Source organism: Melanaphis sacchari, unplaced genomic scaffold (genome assembly GCF_002803265.2).
Source record: "Melanaphis sacchari strain LSU unplaced genomic scaffold, SCAv2.0 Contig24_pilon_pilon, whole genome shotgun sequence".
Taxonomy (NCBI): Eukaryota; Metazoa; Arthropoda; class Insecta; order Hemiptera; family Aphididae; genus Melanaphis; species Melanaphis sacchari.
The window spans coordinates 2,155,179-2,170,795 of NW_020271125.1; the positions used below are offsets into that span (position 1 = coordinate 2,155,179).

Sequence of the window (15,617 nt, forward strand, 5' to 3'; positions counted from 1 at the left end):
AATATTAATTAAATATTAATTTCATAATAAAAATTATATTATTGTAACATCAACATTCTATCTTTTATTAAGTAGATCAATAATATGTCCATAATTCATATTTATGCTTTGATATAATACAATTTGCTTATACTAATACAAATAATTGATAAAGTAATAATGTAGTAATTTAATATGTGTACTCACCATTTCCAATTTTTGAAAGTATTGTCTAAAAAATGTTAAAGGCCTTTCTGGTTTTACAATGCATAGCTGAACAATACAGTCTTTTAAAATTTGTTGAATGTTATGTCGTTGAACGTAGAATTCACAGTCATCGACATTTAAATCATCATATACATTAGATGTCATCTTGAAGTTGTTTACTTTTAATGATCACAGTTTAAACGAACATTAATTAACGGTTTGATCGATAGGATCTATACACAATTCTTAAGTTTATGATAGCATTTAAAAAATATATTGCTTGAGAAATTATGTCCAATAAAAACTTTCAAATGGTAAAAACAAATATATTAGTATAGGCACTTTCACTTAACAATATAAATTTTAGTATGAGCTTATTTTTAATATTTATATTTTATTATTACTTAAAAAAAATAAAATAAAAAAATTCAATATGAAAATTAGTTTAAAAGTCACTATGTCAGAATATTAAATATTTGTAACTGATTGAAATTGGTATTTATCTATTTAGTATTTAGTTTAGGAAAGGGTTATCAAATAATTTAATATATAACCCCGTGCCATGATAACGGGCACGTAGAACTTGCTGATAATGCGTGAGCGAGCGACTTTAGATAACGTTGTCTACTACCACGGTTACTAGTTTCAATCATTTCTATTCTAAAGTTACACCGAAACACGATGAGGTTATGCCATTGGTTTTTGTCTTCCTTGGCTAAAACAGTATCGTGTGTGATATATAAACATTAAACATGTGATGGTTTTGTCAGTTGTCGAGCTTTGCTGTTTTAGTGTCCGCCGTCCGGTACTCACTACTCAGTAGACAGTAAGCAATAAGCACTAAGCATTATTTGTGATTTTGTTGTTGTTGTCTGACCGTGCAAACTGCTGAATATTGTTACCACTCACCGGTCGTGAGCCCGGTCAGTAATAATAAATCGGATTGACGGTGTGCATCATTATTGAGTAATAACTTTCACACATAACAGTTTTTTTTTTTTTTTATTATTCAATTGTTTCTCATTGACTGTGCACCTGGAAAACGTACATAGGTTAGGTGTACATACGTTGTAGAAGACTCGGTACCGACTTTGCTGTGGAGTTGTTGGTTAGTTTTTATTATTTTGTTTCATCAGCACTATTAATTGATTATAATTAATCCACTTAATGTAGCCAATGTTGACCGAACGGGGGCATAGTTTAATCAAATCATGTCAGTAACGTGAAACTATGTGGTTTGTCAACAGTGATAACTGTTGGGCATTGGCGATATTGTACTGTTCTTGTTGAAGTCGGATGTGAAGAACAAGCAGAATACACCATGACGAGTTTTACTGAAGCAGGTCTGAACAAACGACTGAAAGAACTGAACTCATCCCAGCAGAGTATACAGACTCTGTCCCTTTGGTTGATTCACCATCGGAAGTATGCTCATACTGTTGTCAAGATTTGGTCTAAAGAAATATTGGCGGGTAAGAAACATTTTCAGTAGAATTAAATATGGTTAAAATAGATAATATAGACATTATTTTAATTATTGTTTGGTTTAGTTAAGTTATCTTATAATAATTTCAAATATCTATTATATTTGTATTTGATATACTTACTGACAAATACCTTGATTAAAATAATAATATATTGAAGATTTAATTTTTATTATTGATTGACGTGTTATGAAAAAGTATGTAAAAATAATTGAAAGCACTTTTTTTAAATAAAAAAAAATTTTCTAAATATTTATAAGACAATATGTCTACTTTTAATTGCTACCTATGGTTATTGTAGTTATTTTTCAGTATGACTACATTTCAAAGACTATTTAAAATCAACAAAATTTATACCAATAATAAGGTATATGTTGATCATATTTATTTTGTTTCACAATGTTTTCTTAAATTATATTATTAGATATTAAGTCTAATAGTAATAGTTATTTAAGTTTTAGATACAATTAAATATACTTGTATTTTTGATTTAATATGTAGAGTATCTGGTAGTTTACAATAATGGTATGAGTTTTGTTACATGTAAGAATGATTTTGATTACATTTAATTAGTGTTAACTTTATTTATAGTTAATTGTTAACACATATGTTGTAATTATACAAAGTTATTAGTAAAATTGATTTTTGTGTAATTCCATTACTGAATCAAGGATTTAATATTTCTCTGATAGTACATATTGTAATCTATTTGAAAATAGGTACTGAAGTCTGTAGTTTTCTAATCTGTTTTATATAGTATAAATAAATCGGTGAAAATTTTAATGTACAATTATAATTTATGACTTGCGAAATGTTTATTCAAGGTTGTTATAATATTTGTTTTTCTGAAAATAAATTTAATTTACAGCATGTAGCATGTGCTATGTTAATTATTTTTTTACATTATGATTTATATAAATTATATAATAGTTGAAAATTATATGTCATATAAATTTGAGTTTTGAGTTCAGCATTTGTTTTTTTCTTTTTTCATACTTATATAAAAAATATCTAAATATTTATAAAGTTAAATTATATTTTAAAAACTTAAATGTAAACTTATACTGAACAATTAAAATTGTGAAAAAGTAACATTCATAAATCATATTATTACACATTTAATAATGAAAAAAAAATACCTAGTATATGTTAGGTAATTAAAGAATAATCAATAATAGTTGCTTTATACATTCACCCACAAAATACTATGTATGATCTATGTATTTTTTTTATATTTCTAATGTTCATAAAAGAATACTTAAAAAGAAAAATATTAACCTATGCATTTTAAAATTGTTTTTTTATCTGTATTTTTAGTTTAAAATATTTATTAATTTTAACTAAAAATTTGTCGTTCCAGGTTCAGAATCCAAACAATTGACATTAATGTACTTGGCTAATGATGTTATTCAGAATAGCAAAAAAAAGGGTCCTGAATATGGACTAGAGTTTGGCAAAGAATTAGCCAAAGCATTCAACCAAATATCTTTAAACAACTGTTCTTCCAAGACCAGACAGAGTTTGACACGATTGTTGAATATATGGGAAGAAAGAGGTGTTTACAGTAAAATCCAAATAGACGAATTCAAGGATGCTTTTGGTATAATATTTTGTTAATATTTAGTAGTCAGTTTTAATTAACTTAATTGTCCTTTTAATTTTAGTTAAAGAAACAGAGGAAAAGCCTAAAGATGAACCACCAAATAAAAAAGTAAAACATTCACATAATCACAAACTAAAGAAGACAAAGTCTCAAAACAACGGCATAAAGAAAGATAAAGAAATTATTATTGAAGTGGATGGTACCAAAGAATTGCATGTGACTTTATCTCCTAAAACTCCTGTCAATGATCCTCCTGAACCAGAAGAATTAATTAAAGCTCTAAATGTACATAGATGAGTTATTTATTCAATTATTTTTAGAAGAAAAAAAAACAAAATATTTAAAATCAAATTATTGAAATATTATTGATTATTATATTATTCTGTGCTGTAATATCTTATGTTTTGAAATTTTACTATATTTGTCTTTACTATAAAACATATTGTCAACATTTTCAAATGAAATGTATTATTAAAATTGTATTTACCAAATTTTAAAAAACCTACAAAATTAATTTTCTGTTTGAAAAGAAAAGAAAAGAAATTTGATATATAAAAGGCACTAACTGGATTCATTTACACTATTTGTATTTTGTAAATAGTCTTAATTCAAATGAAAAAAATATTCATTTTTTCTTATATATAATTTTCAACATAATAAAATCAATTGTTAATATTTTTAAAAAAAATCTTAAAATATTGTAATCTTAGATTTTTTACTAAAAAAAATGTAACTTAAAATAAGAATATTTGTTATCAACATAAATTTTTATCTGGAAAGTAGAAATTTAATATACTAACATAAAAAAGTTAATTCTTATATCATATTTAATAATGCACACTTAAAAGTTGTTTCTTAAGGTTACAAATGTTTATCCATAATTTTAATTGTATTTAAAAAAAATAATAATAATATTAATTTAAAATCTAGTTGATTGATTTAATTTTTAATCATTTTTATTTTAATTAAATTTAAATTCAATACTAATTTATTATTAATTTTTGAAGCTAAATGTTATTAAAATATTAAACATTATAAAAACAAATTTATAAGCTTTTAAATTGTAAGATGAAATGGGTAAATTAGTAGTTAATACCAGATAATATTTTGGTGTTTTACATTTATTTCGATTTAAAATTATTGTTTAATATTTTATTAATTAATTACTCATAATCAAATTAAAAAAAAATAAATAAATATATAGTGATGAATGCATTACGTTATGCATAAATATATTTATAGTAAAAAATTAATTGAAACTTTTTAATCAAACGTGCAATTAATAATTTGAAAATGATACATAGGAATTTGTTTCAATATGCTTAAAAATATTAAATTTATAAAATAAATAATAATTTTTGATTTTCAGGATTTAGAAAACGCACCTTCATGTGATGCAGTTGTACGAGAACGAATTTCTAAGCTCCCTCCAGAAATTGCTGATGTCAGTTTACTCTCTCAGTTAAAAGGTTATTATTTTGTATTAACTTGTTTAGTTCTAAAAACGTGTATTATAGTAAAACATTTATGTAAATTGTTTATTTTCTGTAATATATTGTTGGGATTTATCATGTTTGTTAAGATTTAAATTCTACATTTTGTGTGATCATTTCCTTTATTATTTCAACCATTTTAATAATAATTTTACAATGTGTAAATTTATTATTAACTGTATTGCTATATTGATTCATGGAAAGTAGGTGACCTGTAACATGTATTTATTGAAAACTGTGAACTGTGCATTATCTTGCTGTTTAAAAAAAATTTTATTTATTTATTTATGCCAGGTTACCCAATATGTAATATGTATATTGCCTCCATTGTAATAATTGTTGACTTTTATTTTAAAGTACTATTTAGACAATTCATACTTGTCTTAATTAATGAGTATAGATTCTAATTGTTCAATTAACGTATATATATTTTATTATATGTTAATATATTTAAAAATTAGCTAATATTTTTAAAAATATTTGATTTTTGTTTTATTGTATTTAGGTAAAGACGAAGGTGAAGAACTTTTGCGTAAAGTTAATGATGCTGTTGCATTGTTGACCGATTATAATACTAGACTGGTGTGTGAAATGGAAGACCGCAAAAAAGTCTCTTCTATGTTGCACGATTTCATTCAATCTCAAAGAGACCTTATTGATCAAGCAGAACAAAGATTACAGGCAAGTTATAGTCATATTTTTTTAAATTTATTATAACTGATAAAAAAGCATTTGTTAAAGAAAATTTTTTATGTTTAAGAATCTACAAAACTTCAATCATTAAATTTTATATTACGGATAAAAATATAGTTAACCATTACTTATTTCAATAGTTAAAATAATCATAAATCTACATAATTTGCTTTGCTTTAATGGATTAGGAAAAATTCTAACACTAGTCATAGGTATACTAGGCTAAGGCTTATTGCAAAATATCATAATTCTTTATTATGATTATGTCACACTCTAAAACCTACCCATAATATATTGTCTGTTTTACAAACCAAATCAGCTTGTGGTAAAACCAATTTTGTGTTATTAGCTTTAGTATAAGAATGAAGTCAAACTGTCAAACTTAAAACTTAAGAGACTATTACTTATAAGAATATAAATCTAAGGTATTATTTAGATTTTTGTAGACTTTTATTAATATTTTATTTTTTTAGTAAGTTGAAAGGATTTTATGTTGTTAAATTTTACTTTAAAATTAAAAGAGTAAAATATAAAATCAATAAAAACCGACTACACAAAATGGGTTTTTTATGTTGTACGTTTACGTGGCAGAGATAACACATGCGGGTCTTCTTAAAATCTACATTGGAATAATGTAAAAACTTAGCAGAATCTAGGAAATATTTATCTTATTACATAGATTTTAAGGAATAGTAAAATCATAAATGTTTCCTTTACACTTGCTTATTCTCAATGGTCGAAGTGTTAAAAAAAATTAAAAATATATATATATATATTAAAGCACTCACCTTAGGGTTAAGAGAACAAAGATTTTATATTAAATATTGTAAATATATAGTTATAATACATGCAGCATTTGTTAATAATACAAAACACGTGAATTAAAGCTTCTTGACAAAATTGTTGTCTGCAGATCTATGTTATAATCATGCATTTAAATACACTATTTAAACTCACATTTACCGACACCATGCTAATCGTAGTTCCTAAGGAGACTGTCTTGGTTGATATTTTTTGAGGCTTTTTATAAAATAAAAATAATAAAGCGACATATTCGTAAGGATTGTCCTCTTTTATGAATAGAAACATATTTATTTTTATGGTTAAGAACTCCTCAGGATCCGTAGATAGGATGGGATTTCTTTATATAATTCGTCACGCTAGTTTCAATGGTTCTATACTCGCTATTATGTAAACATAATAACGACGTTATATCTGAGGATAATACAAACATTTCTGGTCGCAAGACAGGCAATAATTTCTTAGGGTGTGTAGAATGAGGGCAGACCTCAATCTCACGTATGATAGTTGCATTCTGTTTGTAAATGTATGTCTAACCTGGGGTCGAAATCCATTAGTACGCGTTGGAAAAAATAAATAATATTTGTAAATTTAATGATGCTGAACTTATCATTACTATTTAGGTAATTATAATAGAAAGGAAATAAAATGAAACAAGATTAGTTATTCTGCATGTATAATGTTTATTACTTTATGTATACTTTATAAAAATGTTATAGTGATATAAACTCATATTAGGTATTTCTCTGTTAATAAAAATAAATTAAACCATAAAAACTTAAATAATAAAAGCTAAAAGGATTTAATATTTTTTGTTTTATTGAGATATAAATACTATGTAAATCAGTAGTGTATATAGGTTCATTTCGGAGTATTCGTTTTTTTTTTTTTTTTAAGAGAGAGGGGGATACTTATAAAATGTATAATATTATGTTCCACTCTAAATTGTGTTTTTCATTTGGGAATGGGGGAGACCCTTCGGCTTGTATTAAAATTATTACATTTTTTTTTTTACTGAAATAATCAGGTAAATTCAAACATGGAAATTATTTATTTTTAAATTTTAAATTTCTGTAATCGTGTTAAATTAATATTATTTAATTATTATGGAATAATTTGATGAATAATAATTTTACGACAAATTCTTTTTTTTTTGCGATACTAGCAAAATAATCTTGTGATTATAATTTGGATCGTTTAGTTTAATTTTAATCTAATTAGGTTCAATAGCTATAATACTAACAATTATTCCGATTATTAATTAAGAATAATATATTTTACAATACATATTAATAATATAATTATCGGTTATTTACTTTTAAGATAAATGTAAGAAATTCCATAAAATATTGATCATTTTTATTAAACTTATTAAAGTTTTCGAAAATTATCAAGTCACCAAAATCTATGGTCAAATAAATCATCGATAAGACCAAAGTTTTGTGGGGTGATATAACGAAAACGTGTATTTTAAAGTTACGTATACTCCGCTATACTCAATAAAACCCTTCGATGTGTATTAACATTATGGGTTCATTCTTGTTTCCTTAGTCTCGTTCGATTTTTTTTTTACAAGCACACAGTATTTACAAAATGTTGTTAACAACATATTTAATGTACCCCAAACAGAGACGGATTTAACTTTTTAGTGGCTATAGACACTAAAAATTTACGGCCCCTTATCATAAGTAAACAAGCTCTAATACCCCTCTAAAATATTTTAAATATTAAAATTATAGTACCTAAATCCATTTGAATTTTTAGACTATTTTTTTTAGCTTTTAGTTAATTAGCCTACTTAAGAAAGATTGACACCAAATTTCAATAAAAGCTCGCAATGATAATTTTTATGAACTATCATTAATAAAACAAAATTAAAATCATTATTTGGAAAATAAAGTACGAGGTACATTAAAACATTTCATATAATAATAGGAATATAAAACAGATATAATCAATTTTTTTACTTGCTAATTCTTAACTTGACAATTTTAATTTAAGAAATTGATATCTTGCCTTTTTGATGAGTGAATGATTTTATAATATCTTTATATGATAACGAAACAAGAAGACTTAACTCAATTGTTAAAATTGCCTTACTTTGAAAAATATAGCTCACGATAACAACAATACCACTGGGATTATTGAATTAAATTTAAACATGAATTCATTCTTAAATATTATTATACCCAACTCGGCTGACATCCAGTATCTTGGTTTAGCGGCATCGGTACGCATAGACTATTTTTATATTTATTATGAGTTATGACTATAAATTATAATGAATCAAAATAGAAATATATATTATTAAATTATAATTTTTTGTTGATATAAAATAAGGAATTTTCTATTTTTTTTTTCTTTACAAATGATGTAATTTAATAAAAGATAACAGAATTTTTCGCTCTCTACATTTGGTCGCCTTAAGCAACTGAGTGTTGTCTTTTTTGCCTATCGGGAAATCCGCCTCTGGCCGCAAAAACATAATAATATAATGGCGGCAAAATTCATCCGGATGCATAATCAATAATAATTGGTACTGTTTACGTTTCAGGAATATCAAGGTAAACTTCAAAAAGTTTGCCAAGTGCGACAAGAGGTTAACACTCACTTACAAAATCTACCGGATTTAGCACAATTGCCCAGCGTTAAAGGCGGTCTTGCGCCTCTCCCATCAGCGGGCGATTTGTTCACAGTGGGTTGATGACTATTTTGGTTGTAGCTTGATCGATTATGCCGATCAAACGATTACACACGCTCGTCCTATAAGTGTGTTTGAGTAACAATAAAACGTGTTTGAATTTAAAAATATAACTTCCAGGTTATAATGTGTATTAGTTAAATTAATTTATGTAAAATAATATGGCATTTGATAATAATTTTCTCATTATTAATCATTACACGATTTAAATATTTTTATTAAGTCTTTATCATGTATTTTACAGTTCTCAAAATGTATAATAATATGTTATAATTAATATTATATTTGTCAAAAAAAAAAAAAAAAGTTTTTACGGCGTACCAACAATTCATGTGTTATTGTTTTTGAACCGATAATCACCATTTACGTTGAGAGTGTGTACTACGACACACTTTGTGTAATACAAAAAATGAAATGTGTACTGCTAAATTAAAAAATGTGTAGCAATTAATAACCAATGTTTTTTTCTATATTATTACTATTCATTTTACATCACTTGTTATAAACAAATAATTAAAATGTAGTGTGTAGTACAAAAATTAGAAAGTTTTAGGCCCTGGAGGGAGGAGGGGAGACAAAAGCTATTATGACGTATGAAATAGAAATAGAAAAAAATCGTTTGTCATGAACAATTTTTCAAAGCTAAACTCTGGTGTACACGTGTGTACAAATATTTTTGTTTATTATTATCTCAATACTCTCTGCAGGTCCGTCTGTAGACAACCGAATTTTTATTTTTATTTTAGAAATTATTTTGTAGGCAGGGGTTGGATCTAAATCTTAACTATTCAATTATTCTCTTCCCACAAAAAAAAAAAAAAAATGATGCCGGTAGATACGATTATAGATGGATCGTGACGGCGGCAGGCGCTCGCTCGAGTTCAATGGAACGAGTACTGTTGCACTGGCGGTCCGCACCATTTAGCAATGAACTCCAATGTCTGTTTTACGGCCGACGACTGAACGGTTTTTGATACGGTCATCACTTTGGTCCAATCGTCCTTGATGGCCATCCTTCCGTTCTCGAACGTCACCGCGTGACTCTTTTTCGTATCGATCACTGGCCACCCGGACACGACGCACACGGGGTACACGCCCCCGTCCGGCGCCGTCAAGTTCGACGGGTAGAGTTTCCTCTGATCCGTCGGCAAACTCTGTAAAACCGACGACAATATTATTATGATATGCGACATAACGCGTTTAGGTGTATTTTTGTTTTTTGTGTTGTGAACATCATATCATAAAAGTTTTCGGGGTTGGCGTTAATTCGGAATTAATCCGGAAACTACGGTTGTGTGCAGCTGTCGACCTCGTATCATCGTGCGCAAAGCACACCGGCAGAACACCTACGGTTTTCCGCCCGGGGACGGTTTTAAAATTTAATGGTCAAATCAGTTATTAGTATAGGTATTTGATTTAGTTATGTTGCGGTAAAGGTACCTTAATTATTTATCTATAATAGCATTTTACATCATAATCAAACATTTTCGTTCCGGAAATATATTGTTAACCATAATATTCTGTAACTTAATGATATGAAATACGCGCGATATTAAATTATACACAGTTAAATAAATCCCATGGGTGTAATGGCCCCTTTGTCCTCCTCTCTGCAGCTGGTGGCCCGTCTATACGTTATGTGGTGAGTCGTACCTACTGATAAATAACCTAATTATGATTATTATTTAAAAAAAAAAAACACGATTAGTTAAATTAATTTACTATACCACAGTGGCGTTATTTAATAGTTTACGTATTTAAATTCTGTAGAAGTCGAACAAGTTAAATTACAATATTCAATAGGTACGTCTACTAAAACGGCACTGATGTAGTGAAAAAATTATAGTTTTGTTTCTAGAATAAAAATTGTTATATCAGTTGATAAATATTAGCATTGAAATGAAAAAGTAGGTACCTAGGTGAGTTTACAAATATTTTACTTGTGTTCTATTTTTACGGTTTTAATTTTTAATATTATTGTTATCGTACGCGTCCCTCGTTTGTATCTTAGTAAATAACTGCTTAGTACTTAGTAGGTACTTACCAAATGTGTAGGTATCAATATAATAATCGTGTCTTCATTCGACAGGGAAAGAATAATAATCGGCAGCTTATTCCCCTTCACACAACAAACACAGACTACTTTCACTAAATCTTTGTGTAATATGTAGGTACTCGGCCACGCGTATATATTATTATATTCGAACTTCAAAAGCTATAGTAAAGTGCGATTGTCCACCGTCGTATGACCACAATTTTTGTATTATATGATAGCCATTCGAATAAAGGGGCGGCACACTCAGTTATTATACTAACGCTTATTGAACGCTGCAGAATTTATTATTTATTGTTGAGGAACAATTTAAAAAATGTCAAACTATAAAAAAAGAACGGTTAACATTTAATTATAAATATATTATACTATATTACTGTGACGAAATACAAATATTTGAAGTGGGATTCATGTCCCCGTGGACTTATTATAATGAATATTTTAAATCAAATTGACGTCATTACAGACGTAATCGCATAGAACAAAAAATAGACCCTATTAGAACGTATAATGTACGATAAGATGCATTTTTATTTTTTTGTTTTATTATTTATTTATCCGTTTCTGAATAATTTTATGACCCCAGTTGCAGTTATATATATATATATACCTATATGGGCTATATGGGTTATTCCTACTAGTCAATTAGTTACCATTTATTGTTGAAATTGATTGTAAATATGTGCCGTAAAAATTGAAAGCGATTAAGCTAAATATATATACCTATATGTAAAACATGATTATAATTAAATCGATAGTGGTGGATATTGATTATGTATGTACAGTGAGGTTAGCTTAGAAAATATATGATAGTATAATACTATTATACTACTAATGTAATTTTTAAAAGCACTGTTTTTTTTTTGTTTTTTTTTTATTATTATGAATTAATATTCACCAATTAACCTCACTTAATTACAATTATGTAGTTATTTACCATCCTTTATTGACTTTGCACCTAAAGACGTATTTATAGCTTTTTGGCGCCCCGGAGCACTGTTCATTAAACGCTCTCAAAGATAAACTGTTAATACTGTTATGATATGGGAAGGTTGTTTTAAATATAGACATAATATGTATTGTGGTAAATTAATCAAGTAAAAAAAAAAAAAAACAACTTTAATTTTTTATGTGAATTTTGTTTTTCAAATATATTTATAATTTCATCAAAGTTCATATCTACCTATGATAAGTGCAGATTCAATAAACAGTATCATTAACCTATTAAGACGATCATCAGTCATTCTCGACCTCAAATACGATTTAACCTGAACAATTGAATTTTGGGCAGCGTAGATACGTTTTTAATGTTTTATCTACCTACGTAAGGAAACAGTTCTTGTAGTTTTTCTGTTTAACTTATTAAATAATTTCTGAATTGTATACATTCGTTAGAAAATGAAGCAAATGGTCATTTTATTTTTTTAAATAAGAGTTAAATTTTCTATTGACTTTATCATAGTACATATTTCTAGTTCAGAATGTAGTTTATCAATAATAGCATAATAATAAGTATTAATCCCAAAAGAATTTTGAATTTAAAAATGTATTTCTTATTTTTTTTTTTTTTACCTGCTATTAATTTTCTTTTCCTTTTGCGTAATTATCGATATGTTTTGTATCCCGATTTATTAATTGCTCTCTATTCATAGATATGCATACTCCTCGAACCTAATATACCTGCACATCGAATTAATGATTCGTAAAAGCTTACAACTGTTTCTAAATCAATCTCAACTGACTGAAATTGTTCACTAGTTTTGTTTAATCTTTCTAGTATATCACCCCATAATGTAAAAATAATCGAAAAAATAAAATAAAATAAAAATATATAATCAATTTTTTATTCAAATATAATCTATTAGCTTCTGACTTCGTGATTGACATTTCTGATTTATCATCTTTCATAAAAAAATAGTTTATTACTTATTTTATTTCAATTTTAGTTTAAACTAATACTTGCAACAGATATTACAAGAATATCTTAATCGAATAGTTATGAAAGTGATACATTTTCTGTTTTAATTAAACTGTTTTGGAGAATTTTTCATCTATACGTAGACACTGGAAAATGTATAGATATTTTTAAGTAGGTATATTAAGAATTTAGAAGCATTTCTACAATAGTCCATAGCGTATTCAACAACAACATTTAAAAAGTGTGCTGATGAACACGATATCTACGAATTTAGCTAAAAGATTAATTTTTTTAATGAGAAATATTGAAGTCCTGATTCCTGAATATAATAATATACCAGACATGTTAGAAGCATCATTGTTATTTTGATCACGACAGTTGTTTACATTTAATCCACGCGGTTTTAAAACTAAAAACACAGCATCTGTTAATTCTTTAGACTTATGACTAGAATTAGGTAAAACCCTAAAAAATCTTTCTGCAGGGTACCTAGTCATTATTTTGAACAAATCGAAAAATAAATTACAGTTGATCTGCAACATGAAAAACACCAGGAGTAGAATCAATACTGATGAAAAAAATATTTGACAAGGTCTTAACAATTCACTACGTAATGTGTATTCGTTTACGAAAATTCGTTTGTACAGGTTTTGCGAAAAAATGAAAATGACGGTCGTGGGCAAAAGCTATATTATGTATAATGTATATAAAGTAATATATGCACGTGAGAGAGGTGGTTTGGATGGGTGGAAAAGAGAGATAACTGTAAGCCATTCGCGTATTGGAACTAAAATTCATTGTAGTGACTTTGCTATTACGCAGCAGGTTACCATTCTACAATTTTGTCTATTTGATCATGATAATGATATACAATTTATCGTGAATATGATACAAAATAACTATTTTATCACGTTTTAAGATTATGTTACTCTGACGCCTGACGCCCTGTCAAAGTTTGGTACCTACCCACGCCCCTTCCACAAATACGTTTCTGTGTGTATCTACTTAATTATTTATTCTATTTCTGTTTAATACTATTAGTACCTATATTTACATTTTATACAACTGAAAGTATCAGTTATTGTGATTTTAAACAATTATTTTTTTAAAGGTAAACATTAATTTTCTCATTAAGTGTCGAGGTTTATTAAATATTATTATTGCGTCATTTGAAGATTTAAGTCATTAAAAACAAAATTTTTTAAACAAAAAGTTATACTTTACTTTTTTATCACTAACGTTTTCAAGTTTATATTATTTTGAATCACAGCATGCAATTTTGAATTTAATGTTCGGAAACAAAATAATCTAACCTAAATTGATTTTATAATGAAGTTATTATACTAAAACCGAAATACACCGCAAATGTTGTATCCAATCTGCCATATGCAGATCGCCCATTTCAGTCAGATTAACGTACACCGACACTGATGATTTGGTTGTGAACTGATTGAACTGAGGTAGTATGTCAAATCGATATAGAACGTCGTATTTTATATTTTTCCGAGTGAAGTCGGGTAATATAGCTTTGCTTAGTATATATTTTATATAACATAAAAATATAATCCGTACTGCAGTAAAAAAATAAAAATAAAAATAAAATAAAATGAAATATACAAATATTAAATATAAAAACCTACATCAACTCTTTAAATAGGAAACAAAAGTATACGCTTATTATACACTATGTAATTACTAGGATAACATTAAATACCATTAAAAACTTTTTAATTAATTTTTATGACTATATCGCGATTAACAATGACATTTTGTAAGAGTTTTGGGTAATTTACCGCAGGTTCTTACCTTTTGCTTATTCTAGTAACTACTCAGTTTTTGGAAAGTTCAATTGAAAATTTAATTCGTTCGTATTAACTTTATTTTATGAAGGTAACAGGTCCATGTTCACTAGCTCAGAAGATGTCAGTGCAATATTTGTTTTCTTTCTCAGACCCATAAGCAACATAGGTAAAACGTATTCACATTAAATCGTTTTTATTTTCTTCAAATAACCATAGAGTAAAATCTTTTATTATAAAAATTAAAATTAATATTATTTTTGAAAGTGTCGATTTTATATTGTATTATTATTTTACCTTCTAATGACTGTAAAAAAAAAAAATAAATAAAATTATACACTTTTAATGAGAATCAAGTTGTTTTGAATCAATATTTAAACAAATCGATATGTCATACTCTTGAAAATACTATTGTCTATATTTTTTAATGTAAGTGATATTACTCAAAAACATACACAAAAAAAAAAAAGAAAAGATTTGATAATGCTTTTTTACTTGTGTGCGCATGGGCTTAAATGAGAAAACAAACAGTGAACTATATCCTCTTAAGAAAAAAAAACGTTTATCTGCTCATTTGTTTTAATTATTTAAAGAAAATCAAGCGATAAATTATCATTTATTAATTTTAATAAAAATTGATAACTTTATGGTATGTAATAATTAAATTATACGTAATAGTAAATAGTATTTAATAACATATTGTTTATGCATGTAAATATTTATCATTATACTATTATTACCATTGTAATAAAATGAATTATAAAATAAAATACGTTAATTGAATAAATTATAATTAATTAGGCATATATTGGAATAAACAAATAATATATTTTTTTTTGTGTTAATAAAATATTCAATCTATAACTTCTGATATGATAACAGATAA

The 15,617-nt window shown here is 26.5% G+C and overlaps 3 protein-coding genes across 5 annotated transcripts in view; 1 reads left to right on the forward strand and 2 right to left on the reverse strand.

Annotated features, from left to right (window-relative positions):
- The window catches only part of LOC112595062 (cAMP-dependent protein kinase type I regulatory subunit), a 73,147-nt gene extending 72,796 nt beyond the window's left edge, over nucleotides 1–351 (reverse strand). The window contains exon 1 of the mRNA XM_025340149.1: nucleotides 187–351. Within this exon, the coding sequence (XP_025195934.1) occupies nucleotides 187–351 (165 nt within the window). The remainder of the gene's footprint in view (nucleotides 1–186) is intronic.
- A 541-nt stretch (nucleotides 352–892) lies between these two features.
- On the forward strand, nucleotides 893–9,128 carry LOC112595065 (regulation of nuclear pre-mRNA domain-containing protein 1B). Of its 3 annotated transcripts, none has more exons than XM_025340152.1 (8): nucleotides 893–1,152; nucleotides 1,239–1,294; nucleotides 1,360–1,658; nucleotides 3,031–3,270; nucleotides 3,335–3,558; nucleotides 4,643–4,742; nucleotides 5,272–5,447; nucleotides 8,815–9,128. In XM_025340152.1, exons 3-8 carry the CDS (start codon nucleotides 1,508–1,510, stop codon nucleotides 8,962–8,964), a joined length of 1,041 nt encoding a protein of 346 aa, XP_025195937.1. In that variant the 5' UTR covers nucleotides 893–1,152; nucleotides 1,239–1,294; nucleotides 1,360–1,507; the 3' UTR covers nucleotides 8,965–9,128. The 3 variants fall into 3 exon arrangements, with proteins under 3 accessions (XP_025195937.1, XP_025195940.1, XP_025195938.1); XM_025340155.1 differs by having other exon boundaries at nucleotides 1,434–1,658; XM_025340153.1 differs by having other exon boundaries at nucleotides 893–1,294; nucleotides 1,434–1,658.
- An 81-nt stretch (nucleotides 9,129–9,209) lies between these two features.
- Nucleotides 9,210–15,617, reverse strand: part of LOC112595046 (intraflagellar transport protein 172 homolog) — an 89,833-nt gene continuing 83,425 nt past the window's right edge. Inside the window, exon 31 of the mRNA XM_025340121.1 lies at nucleotides 9,210–10,115. Coding sequence (XP_025195906.1) covers nucleotides 9,843–10,115 — 273 coding nt within the window. The 3' untranslated portion in view covers nucleotides 9,210–9,842. The remainder of the gene's footprint in view (nucleotides 10,116–15,617) is intronic.

Coding starts and splice junctions, on each gene's coding strand:
- LOC112595065 (XM_025340153.1), top strand. CDS start 1,508: ATGACGAGTTTTACTGAAGCAGGTCTGAACAAACGACTGAAAGAACTG. Junction 3,559..4,642: donor AATTAATTAAAGCTCTAAAT/GTACATAGATGA, acceptor TTTGATTTTCAG/GATTTAGAAAACGCACCTTC. Junction 5,448..8,814: donor AAGCAGAACAAAGATTACAG/GCAAGTTATAGT, acceptor TTTACGTTTCAG/GAATATCAAGGTAAACTTCA.